At 50.1% G+C, this 16,381-nt stretch overlaps 1 protein-coding gene across 2 annotated transcripts in view; it reads right to left on the bottom strand.

Annotated features, from left to right (window-relative positions):
• The window catches only part of SYT17 (synaptotagmin 17), an 83,052-nt gene extending 68,500 nt beyond the window's left edge, over nucleotides 1-14,552 (bottom strand). Inside the window, exons 1-4 of one of the 2 annotated variants that reach the window (XM_058711931.1) lie at nucleotides 14,127-14,552; nucleotides 10,456-10,473; nucleotides 9,633-9,781; nucleotides 2,103-2,251 (exon numbers count right to left, since the gene is read on the bottom strand). In XM_058711931.1, the coding sequence (XP_058567914.1) occupies nucleotides 2,103-2,251; nucleotides 9,633-9,781; nucleotides 10,456-10,473; nucleotides 14,127-14,141 (331 nt within the window). In that variant the 5' untranslated portion in view covers nucleotides 14,142-14,552. Of the gene's footprint in view, nucleotides 1-2,102; nucleotides 2,252-9,632; nucleotides 9,782-10,455; nucleotides 10,479-10,645; nucleotides 10,937-14,126 lie in introns of those variants that run through there. The other variant, XM_058711930.1, reaches the window with a different exon arrangement.
• Nucleotides 14,553-16,381: the final 1,829 nt, after the last annotated feature.

The following is a 16,381-nucleotide window of genomic DNA, read 5'->3' as shown; positions in this document are numbered from 1 at the left end:
AATAATAGCACCTACTTCAAAGACTGTGGTGATTCACAGAGCCAATGCATGGAAAGGGCTCGGCATAGAATGTGCACAGGGTACAAGCTCACTCAAGGGTAACTGATGCACTTCTGCAAGAACCATGTTTGGACTTCACCGCTTGTGGGGAGCCTCCTCCCTGCCTATCAACCAGCAGAGTTCATTGCTCCCAAGTTCATCATTTGAATCTTTGCTCATCCCTCTATTCTAGCAATAAGCACATGGAATTTTTTTTAAAAAACTATTTAATTGAGGCACAACTGACATACAAAAAGCTGTGCATATTTAATGTACACAATTTGATGAGTTGGGAGGTAGGCAGGCATCCTGAAACCGTCACCACAATCTATGCCATAAACATATACCATCACCTCCCAAAGTTTTCTCCTGCCTTCTTCATTTATTTAATTTTCCTGGTGATAAGGACCTTTAATGTAACATCTAGTCTCTTAGTAAAATTTTAAGGATACGATACAATATTGTTAACAATATGCACTGTACTGTACAGATCTCAAGAACTTATTTGTCTTGCATAACTAAAACCACCCCCTCCCCAAGAGTCCCTCCCCCATCTTACTCTCTGCTCCTAGGAGTTTGACCATTAGATTCCCCATCTACATGGAGTCATGTATTTATTCTTTCATGACATTCTTGTTAATTGCTTGAACACCTGTCTTGCCTGTGAAAATTGTGAGACTTGTGTCTCGTGCATGGTTGGTATTCTGACAGCTGTGTGCTAAATGGAAATCATCCGTGTATAGAGCTGGGCATGAGACCTAGGAACTATCTAGACCAGTGCTATTCAAGAGAAATACAATGGGGACCAGAAATACAAACCACACAGGGAACATAAAATTTTCCAGTAGCCACAATTCTCTTAAAAGTACAAAGAATTGGGTGAAAGGGCACCTGGGTGGCTCAGTTAGTTAAGTGTCCTACTTTGGTTCAGGTCATGATCTCACAGTCCGTGAGTTAGAGCCCCGTGTTGGGCTGTGAGCTGGCAGCTCAGAACCTGGAGACTACTTTGGATTCTGTGTCTCCCCCTCTCTCTCTCTCTCTTCCCCTCCCCCTCTCGCACTCTGTCTCTCTCTCTCTCTCTCTCTCAAAAAAAATAAATGAACATTGAAAAAAAGATTATATAAAAAAAAAGAAACAGGTGAAATTAACTTTAATTTGTTTGACATATAATCAAAATAAAAACATTTTAGTGAGACAGTTTAAAGTCTCTTTTATGTACTGGCTTCAACATCATGGGTACACAACGCATACATCATGTCTCAGTTGGGCTTAACCCCCCATTTAAATGGTCACCAGCAACATGCATTGGACTGCATAGGTCAAGAAAAGCCCTCCCATTTTACAGATGGAAAGACTGAGGCCTAGAGAAGCCTCACATCCCCTCTTTTCCACTCTTTCAAGCCCTCGAACTTTTCTCTGCTTCCTTTTTCTTCCCTATTTACTCCCAGGAAAGATCAGACACCAATATTTCCACCTGAGTGGATTTATTTCATGAATTTTAAGCTTTTTCCCTCTGTTAAGTGAATTGCAGGCAGCTGAATGAGACAGCAGAGACACTTTGAGGAGGTGAGAGGAGGCTGGGAGTCTTTGGGCTTTATCCTCCTTTCTCCTCCCCATCCAAATCATGCCATTTGGTCAAACACATACTCTGCACATCAGAGTGGACAAACTGGGGGGCCTAGAGACCAAATTTGACCCACAGATACATTTTGTTGGAGTTTAAAACAAAGGAAGCTTCATATAGAAACACAGATTGCCAGTTTCTCTTTGGAAAAGTCAGGTAATACGGAGCCCACCATCTCCTTCAGCGAGGGCCGAGTAGCAACTGCCCCCTTCCAGTGGGGCATCAGCTCTCATGGCCACAGTCCCCACCCTGCCCTGGTAACTCCGGAGGCTGAGACAACCCCTTCCCTCACGTGGATCCATGCGGGGATGCCATCAGCTCTCTTCTTTTGCCCTGGGGACCCAGCTAACTGGATTTGAATCACGGGCTCTGATCAGAGGCTGAGCAGCACAGGATTGCTGAGCCACGAGCCCTAGACAGTCACAGCAAAGATGCTTACTTGAAATCCTCCGGGTCAGGCTGTAGGTAGACTTAGATGTGTCTGAGGACGAGCATCTTCGATCTGGGGAGTTGGTCCGTGGGGTCAGAGGGACTTCACTGGCTGTATGGACGGAATCCCCATCCTTGTCGCTGCTCCGGCTGGCCATCCTACAGGAAAAGAAGAGGTTTCAATGGTTGTCAAAAAATCTCCAGGGGCTGGCATCTCTCTCCCCTTAGAGGACAGACCCATGATGAAACTGTCGCGGATCCAATTTATACTACTTGCAATAATAGAAACTCGAATCAGTGTGGTAGCCCTAAGCTCTCAAAAACACCTCACTTTTTTTTTTTAAGTTTATTTATTTTTGAGAGAGAGAGTGTGCGTGGGAGCATGAGAGCGTGTACATGAGTGGGGGAGGAGCAGAGAGAGGCGGGTGGGGGGGGGGTACAGAGGATCCAAAGTGGGCTCCGAGCTGACAAAAGAGAACCAGATAAGGGGCCTGAACTCATGAACCGTGAGATCATGACCTGAGCTGAAGTCAGACGCTTTAACCCACTGAGCCACCCAGGTGCCCCAATAACATCTTACGTTTTGCACAAAATATGAAATGATATTGAATAAATACCTTCCAATTTAGAACAATCTGTCAAGAATGTGCATAATTTCACATTCACAGACCATGGGGAGGGAACTTACTCATGATATTGCCACATGGGGGCACCACTTTGGCTAAGTCAAGACCAGGCCTGTTGGTCTTCAGTCTGGAAGACACCAGAAGGTTGTTTCTACCCATCTGATCTTCTGCAGATGGCTTTTGGTGAGGAATGCCCTGGTATTTCAACCTTCACTGTGTCTCTACTTTGATATCTTTAAAAAATATCCTATAACAGGGGCGCCTGGGTGGCTCAGACGGTTAAGCATCCAACTCTTGATTTTGGTTCAGCTCATAATCTTACAGTTCGTGAGTTTGAGCCCCGCTTAGGGCTCTGCCCTGATAGCATGGAGCCTGCTTGGGATTCTCTCTTCCTTCCTCCCTGCCCCTCTTCCCCCACTCACACGCAAGTGTGTGCGCACTCTCTCTCAAAATAAATAAATATCTAAAAAATACCCTATAACAGTGTCACTCGAGAGTTCTTGGAGCGGCAGGGCAAGAGCTACAAAATGGTACTGAGAATGAATGACTTGAGAACAATAGTTCGATGTGAAGAAACAGCTAAAAACTGAGCAGCAGCTCTGATTCCATATACTGAAAGAATAAAAAACACCGTGTCGGGGGGTAGGGAGATACAGGGTGGTAATTAAGAGCACAACCTCTAGGTTTGAACCCCGCCTGGGTGACCTTGGGCAACGCCCTTCCTCTGTGCCTCCATCTACCCATCTGTAAAGTGGGAATAATAATACTCACCTCGTATGGTTCCAGTGAACACTGAAGGAGTCAACGCATATAATATACTTAGAACAGTTCTGGGTATGTAGTAGGTATGTGCTCAATACATTTCAGCTGGTATTATTACAACCTGTAAGATCCCCCAATCCCCATAAAGCTAGGTAAGGGTGCTTGGGGAAGGGGAAGAGAGGGGGCAAAGCTGGCGGTGTGGCCTGTGAGATGGATGCCGCTAATAACATGCCCCTAAGCTATTGTGGCTGTAGACTGATACTTTCCGAGACTGCACCTCCCACCCCCCAACTTGACATTTAAGCCTGCGTGGAGCTGGTCTTGAAAAACGCAAGTTTCCAATTCTAGGAGGTCTTCAGATGCATCCTGTGCATGAAATGAGACTGATCTCATGTTCTTCCAAAGCAAGATCAGGGTCACAGCCAGGACAAGACCAGGCATGTTGCAGGGGGAGGGGAGGATGCTCAGTCCTTGCTTGCCTCCTCCTCCTGGTCTGTAAAAGGTGAATATAGCAGATAAAATGTGGGGGGTGGGAGGAGGAGAAGGCAAAGAAATGCAATCATATTGTATCATGCATTCTTCTCTCTCTCCCTTAGATGCAAGCGGCAGCACCTTCCAAAGAAGGCAGAACCACCTCAGCACCTCCACCTGCACCTGTGAGGCCCCACCCGGCTTGGGCACGATCGCCCCCTGGAGCTCCGGTCGAGTCCTCTCAGCCCTTGTCTGAGCAGCCCCTGCCCTCTCTGCACCCACCATGCTTCCCGGCCCTTCCTCCAACACAGCGAGCCGGGCCACACTGTTCTCTCTGCTTGGGATGCTCTTCCCGTCTCCATCTCCTGTGCGGCTCCTTCTCATCAGTCAGGTCTCGGCTTCAAGAGCACCTCCTCAGAGAGCCCCCACCCTGTCGCTGTCACCTCCTCCTACTCCATCAGCCCTTGGCCCTGCACCTTCTTTCCCCCCTTTAACAACGCACGTAACTCCTCTCTAGTTGTGGCTTGTCTTCTGCATCTGACACCAGATCCTTGCCCCACGAGGGTGGTGTCTCACTCACCACTGCCCACCCTGCCCCGGCACAGAGTCTGGCACGTGCAGAGCCTTCCACATTCATTTTCTCAGTAAATTAATGAATGAACACACCCTTCTTGGCATTCTTATCTGATTTATATGGTCTCAAGATGATCTGAGTGCTTATCTTGTCCCGCCTCCCACAGCAGGGTACACTTCTTAAATGGGGGGGGGGGGGGTGGGAGAGGGAGATGTGTACTTATCTTGATCAAAGGTACCAGGTGCTGAGCACCAACTATGTGCCAGGCACTGTGCTAAATGCTCTGTCTGAACCATCTCATTTCACCCTTAAAACAATCTGGAGTTTACTTCTGTTACTAACAACCCTCATCCTCTTTACAGACCAGGGAATGGAAGCCTGGTGGGGTGGGGGTTGGGATGGATATTTATTTTGCACCACTGTTAAACTCCCAATGAAGTCCAGCAATACCAGCCTCTAAGCTGCACACCCCAAACTACTGAACTGGGCATCCCTTGTGAGGCCTGTAAGAGCTATGCATATAGTAGGTATTCAATACATGCTTGATGGACACGGAAATAACCTGAGTAGTTCACTCTTCAATGATGGTCTTTCTGGCATTGCTCCAAAAGGAGCCAGTGGGATTGTACAGTTTTCCTGACCTTCCCCAGCCCAGCCCAGCCAAGGAAAGAATGGGGGATCCAAATGACAGGAGCATTTGTGGCAATTAATGGTGTGTCCCCCCAAATCACACACACAAAGGACCGGCTCATCTGGTACCTGCCACCCCACAGAGAGGCATGTCCTGTGGTTCTGAGCTCAAATGTCACAGTAGGAACAGCACTGCAAAGCCTGTACACTTGACATTTCTACTCCCTGCCTGTTTGATAACATGCAACTGCCCACTTGGTAAATAAATCTGGGGAAAGCACAAGCTGTAAATTCACTTTCTGAATGATTTAACCCGCCTCCCCTTTACAGATTTCTCTTAACATTTTGCATTATGTTGCGTGCCACAAAGGTACTAAGTTGCTACCCAGGATGCAAGATATTCATCCTGGGAAGCATGGAAGGTCATGTACCGCTGTTCAGGATCTAGACTGCAGAGTTCTAGGTGTTATCATTCATAATGACGGCCATATGAAAGGGGCCTTCTGGAGTTGTGTCATGTGTCGGCCCTGCTGGGAAGGTTCCAGTGCTCTTCTCTGCTTGTGGCAAAACCAAAGTGTCATCCCAGAGGGTCCCAACTCCTTACCCCCTGAAAGAGTCCCCCGCTTGCACAAAGGGTCAGCAGCCCAGGTAAAGTGCAACTGTTCACCAGCTCAGTGGTAGAACCCAGGCCATGCATCTGTAATACTTAACATCTGGGTATCTGGGGAAAAAAGGTACCTGACTGATTTTCAATGTCCATCAGGATTCTCCACTAACGGGTGGCTGGGTGGCTCAGTTGGTAAGCATCCCTCTAGATTTTGGCTCAAGTCATGATCTCACGGTTCAGGAGCCTCCAAGCTGGCAGTGTGGAGCCTGCTTGGGATTCTCTCTCTCCCTCTCCCCTCTCTCTGCCCCTTCTCAGCTCATTCTCTCTCTCTCTCTGAGTAAATAAATAAACTTAAAAAAAAGGATTCTCCAGTGGTTCAGAAGCAAATTCAAATTCTAACTCTGCAATCTGACGTTCAAAGCCCTACATGCTCTGAGCTTGCAGGCTCATTTTCCATGATTCTCCTACTCTTTCTAGATATTGTGACCATTTGTGGTATTTGCCTACCCTGGGTCCATTCTCTCCTCTCTGGTTACAGCGCTCAAATTGTCTATTACAGAGATCAGCAAACTATGGGGCCAGATTTTGCTGCCTGATTTTGTAAATGAAGTAAGACTGGAACATAGCACGCCCAATCATTAATGCCTCACCTATGGATGCTTTCACATTACAATGACAGAAGTGAGTGGCTGAGACAGAGACTAAGCCCACGAGGCTAAAATATTTACTGTCTGGCCCCTTTACAGGACAAGTTTGCCAACCCCTGGTCCACGAGCTGAGTTCATGTGTGTCAGGTGGGAATGATCCTTTCCCTGGTTCCAGGTGGTCAGACAATCCAGGCATGATCCTAGCACCATTTCCTCCAAGCAAAAGTGATTGGCTCAAGTGTTTGGCACATGACCCAAACCAGGACAATAAGAGCCTCTCCTGGTTTGTTTGCTGCTATTGAGAATGAAGCAAAGAAGAAAACCAGCTTAAGAATCAGGCAATACAGAAGAAACAGAAAGAGACAGGGAGGCGGAGAGGGCACAAATGCATGCCCATGACAACATTTGTACCCCTGGATCCACCGATGCCCAAAGCCATTATCCCTGGACTTTTTCCACAGTGAGACTCTATGAAAAACTGTCATATTGGTGTGCAGGGTGTGAATGCACAACTCCAGGGGGTAGCTGGACCTATGTACCTGCCTTATCTCCTGTACTAGATTTTAAATCTCCTGAGCACAGGGATGGGACTCTATCTAGCCTCTGCATCCCACAGTGCCTGGCACACAGTGCATACTCGAGAAATAATTACCAAAGAAACTGTAAGGTTTCAACCAGATGACTGGCACTTCCAGGATTCAATTTTTGCCGGTAAGTTAGTCAGTTAGTCAGTAACTATTTTTTGGTGTGAACAACACGGATAAAAACCCTGCCCTCACAGAGCTGGTACTGCCTGAGTACGGCTTTCAAGATACCAAATGGGCTGAGCCAACCTCTGTACCTAGGGCACTAGAAAATGGGAATGACCTCTTGATTAATGAACTGGTTCCACCAAACACCTCAACCCTATGCACACCTGCAGGATTCAGGCTACAATCCATGACTGATGAAATAATTTCTTAACACTATCTTTACACCAGTTTAAAGAATCTCTAGTGGGGCTCTTGGGTGGCTCAGTCAAGAGCATCCAACTCTTGGGGCGCCTGGGTGGCTCAGTTGGCTAAGTGTCCGACTTCGGCTCAGGTCATGATTTCACAGTCCGTGAGTTCAAGCCCCGTGTCGGGCTCTGTGCTGACAGCTCAGAACCTGGAGCCTGCTTGGAATTCTGCGTGTGTGTCTCTCTCTGCCCCTCTCCCACTTGCACTCTGTCTCTCTCTCAAAAATAAACATCAAAAAAAAAAATTATTTATTTATTTTTAGAGAGAGAGAGAGAGAGAGAGAGAGAGAGAGAGAGAGAGAACAAGCTGGGGAGGGCCAGAGAGAGAGAGCGATAGAGAATCCCAAGCAGGCCCAGCACTGTCAGCACGGAGCCTGATGTGGGGCTCAAACTCATGAACAGTGAGATCATGACCTGGGTCGAAACCAAGAGCCAGACGCTTAACTGACTGAGCCACCCAGGCGCCCCTAAAAAAATTTAAAAAGACTCTTAATTTTGGCTCAGGTCATGATCTCAGGGTTGTGAGACTGAGCCCTGCATCGGGCTCTGCATTGGGTGTGGAGCCTGCTTGAGATTCTCTCTCTCCCTCTCTCCCCAACTCACTCTTTCTGTCCCTAAAAGAAAAAAAAAAAAGAATCTACAAATAACAGAAATGATTCCTGGGGCCCCTGGGTGTCTCAGGTGGCTAAGCATCAACTTCGGCCAAGGTCATGATCTCATGGTCATGGGTTTGAGCCCCACATCCCACATCAGGCTCTGCTGTCAGATCCTCTGTCCCCCCACCTCTCTGTCCCTCCCCCGCTCACACACACTCTCTTCCTCTCTCAAAAATAAACAATAAAACAGCAATAATAATAATAATAATAATAATAAAAGGTGATTACTAACTGCTCTGCAAAGCAGGTTATGCTTAATCACAACCCTAGAAAATAAGTTCTGTTACTGTTCTCACTTTACAGATGAGAAAACCGAGACAAAACAGGGTGAGATGGGTCACCTACATTTATGACTGCTGACCAGGTGACAATCATTCTTAAGTGCTCTTCTGTGTACTAATCCATGCAGTCGCCACAACAACCATAGGAGATAAACACTATTGTTTTTATCACCCCCATTTTACAGATGGGAAATCAAGGCAAAGAGATCTAATGACTTGCCCAAAGTCACAGAACTAGAAAAAAAAGTAGGAGAAACTGGATATGAATGCATGGAGCCTGACACAGAGCCATTTTGCTATGGAAATATTTGATGCTTGCTTCTAAGGAGAGCAGGTGAGAGGGGTGAGCCATGACCCGCCAACGTGAAGGGAAAGAGGGGGCATCATGGACTTCCAGAAACGCAGCTGAAACAGCACCGGGTTCCCACTGAGGCTCTGGCTGTGGGCCCTTGCACTGTCTCTTGCCCTCTCTGGACCTCCCCGTCCGTGTCGTGAGAACCTGTCCTCGAGGACGGCCAGGCCCCTTCTCGGCGCTGGACCGGCAAACTCAACCCAGACTCTCTGGCCACGTTCCTCTCTCAGCCACAGAGAGGTGGACCAGACACGTGGCTGAGAAGCTTCAAAACTGTGTTCCCAAAATATCTGAGCGACTGGCAGATGGAGATGTTGTGTGCAGGCGCGGGAGGAGCACGAATTAGAAATAAAATGAGAGATGCCAGAGAGAACATAAACAGCGTTGGAGGACAGGATGGAGCCTGGGGGTGCTCTTCTGCTTCCCTGTTTCTGAAGTTCTTGTTCAGACCAGCAAAAAGGCATTTGTTTGTTCATTCCATCTACCACCCATGTAGCAGTTTTTACTGAGCATCAACTATGTGCCAAGCACCGGGTCAGGCGGTGGGACAGTTTGTCATACTGACTTGGATGGGAATCTTTAGAACTTGGACATCCCTTGAAGCATACAGATGCTCACAGAGCTCTTCCTCCACTTGGAGTGACACTCAACGTGATTAAAAGTGCCCACACGCTCAGCACCACACGGTTCATATCTCAGGAGGACCAACGGGAAACCAGTTCAACGACAGCCTCACCACCAGCTGCCCCCCGCCCCTTGGCCTGCCCAACAAGAGGAGAGGCAGAGAGTATGTCTCCATCAGCAGCAAAGACGTCAACGGACACCCAGCCTTTCCCTGTTTCCTACCCCTAAACTCCTGCCCGCGCCCTCTCTCGCAAACCGAGAAAAGAAAGGTCTTGAGGTTGCCTTCAAGGAAGTTCAGAGCGGTTTTACTTACAGCCAGGGAGGAGTCTGGGCAGGGAAAGGTCCCAGAATTTCAACTTCGTCCTCACTCGACTGGCAACAGCTGGACTCATAACACTTCTGACAGCAATGCCTGAAAGTCCATCTGCACAGCAGCAGATCGGAGATTCTAGAAAGAAAACCCTGAGGCCATTGGGGGAGGTGGGCAGTGGAGAGGGGGAGAGGGGGAGCGGGGGGGGGGGTGTGGGAGGGGTGGAGAGGAGGAAAAGGAAAAACACCCGAAATTACAAGCAGCTGATCCCTGATGAGAAATAATGACATTCAGGAGGTCTGTCTCTGCTGCTGAACACTTAGAACAAAATGTTTTCCGTTTCTATTTACCAACTGCAGGCACAAAGATGGCAAACACCAACTCGCTGAAGCCATTAATAGCGAGCAAAACATTCACAGGTATTCCCTTTTGTAGTTTATGTGAATGTCATTCTTGACATGTGGGTGGTTTATACAACATCATGAGGGCTATACAATATGTTCTCGAAAACACAATGAATATTACTGTTTTCTTGAAAGCAAAGCAAAAAGATTTTTTTTTTTTAAATAATCTCCGTGACATGAAAGTAAACAGAGGTAATCAAACGGAGTAAGGAGGGGGTGGGGAGGGATATCCACCTCTTCTCCCTTAGTGTGTTTTCATCGGGATCTCCCTTCCACAGAAACGCAGCGAAACTGTGCCGCTCTTAACCTCCAGTTATTGCTTTAATATTCAACGTCCCCACAGCCCCACATAAGACTCCAAAATGAAAGGCAAGCACTTCGTGATCAGAAACCAGACCACACGAATCATCGAATTAACCCACCTCGTTTAAAGGTTCCAACTGCCCTTTTAGAGATCCACGAAGAAGCCAAGGGGCGTCGGGGGTGAGAGGATTACAAAAAGAGAGACAAGACCAGTTTAGCAATATTCCAGCAACTCACAAAAGAAAAAAGAAAGAAAGAGGGAAAAAAAAAAAAAAAAAAAAAAAAAAAGCCCTGCATCTTTCCACTTACCATCCTGGGAAGGGAGCTGACTCCCTAACAAGGTGCTGCTATCTGCGGGGCTGCTGGTAGCCTCCTGGCTAACCAACACCGAATAAATGGGAAACTTTAGCATTTCGATTTGATTTGCACCGTATGCTGTTATGAATCAGAGCGGGTGGATAGATAGTCATGCTATCCAATGCAGCCACGCTTGGGAAGAGCAAACCTTCCTATACAGAAATAGCCATAAAGCCAACCCAAAAGGACATGACTAGCTAACATGCAGGCAGGCACACAGTGGATGTCACTTGGCTCCCGCACCCTCCCAGAGGCCCTACCTTACAATTCTGCTCCAATGGTGATGGTGGGGAGTTCCTATGACCACCCACAAACACAGGGAGCCCAAAAGGAAGCCATAATCTGGTCCTGGGGAGGGCGGAGGGGGTGGGGCTACCTCCCTTTTCAGCCCCACCTCCCACCCCCACTTCTTCTCACAGGTTTCCAAGGCACAGATTCCCTCCCCCTCTTCAAGGGAAGAGTCACAGTGGCTTCCAAGTGAATGGGCCAAGTAAACCAGGTAGATTAGGAACTCCACATCCCAGCCTGGGATATATCCCAGAGAGGAACTCAAACTCAGAACTTTAAATCAAGAGGGAGAAAGTTACCCTCTTTTTCATTTCCCTTTCCAGGAGGTCTCCCTTTGGTATCATCATGTGTTAACGGGTTTCTCACATTTGCAAATCCCCCCCACCCCCTCTTTCTTTTTTAAATAGAGAGCAAACCTCAGCTCAGAGCCTGGGACCTAACTAATCACGTGGCATTACTATCATCCTGTTTATTCTTCCGGTTGCCTTCTGCTCATATCAAGTGATTCTGGTTTCCATTATGCTAGTGACATAAAGTTTCCTTTTCAAATGATTTTAAGTAAAAAAAAATAATAATAAGCGAGCCAATTTATAGGAAAAAGTATTAAATAAATCTGGTACAAGTGATAGCTCACAAAAAATTCAAAAATCCTTGAAGTGATAAGGGAATGATTACGGCTTGGGAAACGAAGTCTCAGGCACTAATCACAAACTCTTCCCAAAGCAAAACTGGGAACCCTACATGGCAAGGCCTGAAGATGGTTGGGGGCCACGCAGAGTTGAGTGGTTAAGTATTAGTGCTGCGTCACCACTGGCCAATCACGTGACTTGGGTTAAGTCAGGGGGCCACTCTGAACCTTTGTTACCTCTCTTTCATGGAATGGCTAAGCTAGGACTCGGACTGTGCAAATGCCCCACTACAAAATATCTGCACCCTTTCTGTGGCTTTATGAGAACGAGGTGGTTTGTCAAGACCAGTTGGAACCTACTAGGCACCACAGACTGTCCAGGCCGGCCCACGCAGGTAAAAGCAGGAAAAAGCTATGCCCTCATGCGCTTACAAATGAAAGTGCTTGAAAATGTTTCAAATCAAGTGCAAGGATAAAGTGCTTTTTTCCAACAGTCCATGCCCATTCTTTTCATAGAGGAAAGCATTTCCTGGGTGTGTGGCAATCAAAAGACACCATTTATAAAACCATGTGAGTAGAGACCAGGCCACTACAGGGGCCCAATCATCCAGCTTTCTCAAACCCCAGGTTCGGCAAGATGAGAGAAACCAAGGAAAAGGAAGAGGAGAGGGAAGAAGCTAAGACACGCTTGCCATGCATTGGGTCCACTGGGTTCATGTATTTGACTGGATGGAGGAGCACTGATTCAAGCCAGAAAGAAACAGGAAGAAGGAGAACCCAGACATTCTAGAACAAAGGTTGGCAAGCTATGACTTGCAAGCCTAAATCCAGCCCGCAACCTGTTTTTGCACGGTCCTCCAGTTAAGGATGGTTTGTACATTTTTAAATGGTTGCAAAAAATCAAAAGTACTACTTCTTGACTAGTGCAAATAGTTTTATTGGAACTCAGCCACGCCCATGCATTTACTATTATCTATGTATGTGTGGCTGTCCAGTGCCACGGTCAGAGTTGAATATTTGTGACAGGCCACGTAGGTCTCCAAGAAAAAAGTTTACTCTCTGGATCTTTATAGAAAAAGTTTCACACCTTGTTCTAGAAGCAAAGACAGTATCACCAAGCCATTCTCATATTAGCTGTTTAACAAATTCCTCAGATTCCCCATCCTCCCTTCTAGATCCCACCATGACCCCTAAGCAGCTGTGTGACCTTGGGCAAATCACTAATCTCTGTCCTGAAGGTGGTTATTAAAAACCACAGAAGCATGTTCTAATATTGTTTATTTCTCACTGGATTCTGAAGGGCAGAGACTGCTGTTTTCGCAGCTGTATCCCCAGTGCCCACACACAGTAGGTGGTCACTTGGGTGTTTGTTGGGTGACTGCTGAAAAACCCCACAACAACATTCAGCACACAGTATGTGCACAGTAAATGTGACCTTCAGTGAACTTGAAAAGAGGACCTAAAGATTGCATGGAAGCCAATGGAGCAAATCTAAGCCAGGAGAGGGATGGGGAGACCAAGGCAGGTGACAGAGCACAGAGTTCCTGGCAGGCTGAAAAGTCTGAGGACGAGAGAGATGTGACCAGTGGGGAACTGGGAAACCAGCAGCCACCCCCCCCTCCCCCCAGCTGTAGCCGAGGGTAGAAGAAGTGAGCCCAGATGCACCCTAAATGAGGGAACCTGTAGGCTTCTCTGCTGGGCTCTGAGGAGCCAACCCCAAAAAGCAAGAGGCTCCACGGGTCTGACTGCAGGTCTGACTGCATGACCTTGGCGCTGACCTGTCGCCACTGCCTCCCCCACCCCGCCCCCCCCCACCCCCCACACACACACACCTCGTATAGAAGAGAAAGGTCTGGTAGTCAAGCAGCCTCCCCTCAAGAAGGATACTTGGAAATCATTTCAGTTCAAGGATTCTTGTGAGAGTTTCTTCAAGGTGATGGGGGTCCACAACTCCCAGACCACAATGCAATGGCCGAAAGTGATCGGTTGCTCCCGCCCCCCACCAACAGCACGCCTATGGTGTGTCCCCCACCCCTCAGCACCCAGGGTCCGAGAGAGACGACGTCCTTGTCCCTCCTGGCCGGAACAGCCGCCTCAGGCTCGCTCCGCCGGCCAATTAGCCAGAGCCGTCGCCACGGCAACGGCAGCTGGCGGGCCGGGCGGCTGGCGCGTCCCGGGCCGCCCTCCCGGCGGCCCCTCCCCAGGGGTGGGGTGCAAGGGGAGGGGGTGGGGTAGGGGGGGCTGAAAAGTCCGCCCCAACCCCATTCCCTCCCTAGGAGGAGAGGGCGCCCGTGCAGAGTCCGCAGGGGCCGTTCATCCCCGGGTGTGGGGGTCCCCAGCCCCTTCTCCTGGGGCGTACCCCACCGCTGCACAGGTTGCGTGCCCTCGGGCACCCTTTTTCTCGAGGCAAGTTTGTGGGAGCCCAGCCGTGTGCCCTCCCTTGGCGGGCTCACAGCCGGAGGGGGCGCAGCACCCCCCACCCGCACCGCGGACCTTGCCCCCCAGCCTCAGCCCTACCTGGATGTACGCCATTTTCGCCCTCGCGCTCACTCCGGCCCGGGCATGGCGCCGCCACGGCCACTTTGCCCTCGCCAACAGGGGAGTGGGGGGAGAAAGCGAAGGGGGAAAGGAAGAAAAAGGCAGCCGGGTGGCCCCAGACGTGACTGGCGTGGCTGATGAGCGGCGCCCGCCCCTCCGCCGGCCGCCCCGTCCTTGCCTTTCCCTGCGTTCAGGCTCTCGGAGTCGGGGCCGCCTCCCAGGTTGGGAGAGCAAGGGCGCCTGGAGCCCCCGCCTCGGCCACCCTCGCTGTCCGGCGTTCCCCCCGAGGCGCTCCCCTGGCTGGAATGAGGCCGGGGCGCCTGGGGAGGGAGCCCGGGGCGACCGCGGGGACTGCAGCGACCCCGGCGCAGGCGGGGCTGGAGACGCCGGGGCCGGTGCGCGCCAGAGGCGGGGGAGGGGATGGGGAAGCGGGTGGGAGGGGGCGGTGCGCGGGTCAGCCCATCCGGTCGGCACGCGGGCTGGCACCTACCGAGAGCAGAGCCCCCGGGACAGCCTTGAAGCCGAGGGGGCACAGTCCTGCCCGCCATGGAGTCTGGAGCGGGGAGGGTCCTCCCCACCACCCCTCTCCCAGTCCAGCTCGGACAAACTTTATTCCCGCCCCACCCGACGAGCCTAGAACTGTTGCGGCGAGGAACGCAGGGGCCAAATGAACCGGAGCCTCAAGATAAGGTGGGGCGTGGGGCACCCCGAGGGAGGTGCTGCGGCCGGGGTCGCAGGGGCGTGCGAGGAAAGCGGAGCGCCCCTTTGCCCTAAACCTGCCCGAGTTGCGCCCTCGGCTCAACAGGTCTGGCGCGGGGCGGCCCGGCAGCGCCACCCAGCGTCGCGCCCGCGACGTGCGCGCCTCTGCCGGCTCGAAGCTCCGCGCCAGCGAGCGTGCGCCCTCGGGCGTGTCCATCCTGTCCCGCTTGCTCGCGTCTCCGGGGCGCCCAGGGCCTGGATTCCTCCCCGGAGCCGGTTCTCCCACCCCGGGGCCACAGAATTGGGGCCCACTCTGCACAGAGGGATTTGAAGTGGAACATTGCCCTCCGCCGGTTCTCTTTTTAAAATCCCCAGCCGTCTCCCGTTTATCAACTCTTCTGTCTTTTCATCACTAAAAATGACTTAAAATCTGTCTGCCCTGCCTTTTCTCCAGGGCCAACTGAGGGAATGAACGTGCAAGTCATAAACAAAAGGTGTAATGTGCACATGTGTATATATTCTTTGTAAAAATCTAACAGGTTTACATTTTTTAGTATGTAATATTTCATTCGAAGCACGTGGCATGCAAAGTGCCCAGCGTTTGTAATCCGGCAGGCACTGTGCTCAACACTTCACAGGCGTGATTGCATTTCATCGTCCTCCGCCTTGCTCGCTATGCGTCAAGCACAGCGCCTGGCCAGAGTAGGCGCTCGGTAGTTTCTGCTGTTGCTGTTGACTCCTCTTAACCGTTTGAGGGGGGTGCTGCAGTTGCCCCCGGTTCCCAGATGAGGAAACCGGGGTGCAGTGAGGTAGATCCCCTCCAGCTACAGCTGGTAGCTACACGCACTGGCCTTTGAATCCGCACAGTGTGCGCTCCTGACCACTTAATGGTATTTATCTATAATGTTTCTTCAGCGATGGATGGAAACGGTGCTTGGGGGGAGAGGGCTTCACAGAGAAGGGCTGTCTACCGGGGTGGGCGTTTGGGCGGGGGAGCGGGGGGTTGGGGGACTTGAGAGAGGTGACAGCGTTTGCCAGGTGTTCCCAGGAAGAATAGCTAACCTTTCTGAGACCGTGTGCCAGGCTCTGCTTTAAACCTTTTACACAAGTACAACTTTCAATTCTGATAACCGTGAGGTGAGCTCTGTTACTATCTCTAGATGAGATTACTCTCTCTAGATGAGACTAGAGGAGGTTGAAAGCCTTGAGGCAACTTGCCCCGGGGGTACTGGCATTGAGGAGCTGAGACTCAAACCCTGACAGCCTACACCAGAATCCTTCCCCTAGCTGCCACACCATACTGCCTCACAGTGCTGGGTATTGGGGGAAGGGGGAGGAAACCCTTGGGGTTGGTTTGATCCCTTAATCCCTAAAGACTTAAAACTGTCTGAGAAAACCAAGCACCCCTCCTCCAATGCAGCCAGTTATTTTAATTTAACTCTCAAGGCCCAGCTCCTCACAGCTGTGCCATTCTGCCTCCAAAGAAAGCATGAACAAGAAGTCAGCTCGAAGTCATTCGTCAGATGTCACTCCAA

This window comes from Neofelis nebulosa, chromosome 18, assembly GCF_028018385.1.
Source record: "Neofelis nebulosa isolate mNeoNeb1 chromosome 18, mNeoNeb1.pri, whole genome shotgun sequence".
NCBI lineage: Eukaryota > Metazoa > Chordata > Mammalia > Carnivora > Felidae > Neofelis > Neofelis nebulosa.
This window is presented reverse-complemented; position numbering and strand designations above follow the sequence as displayed.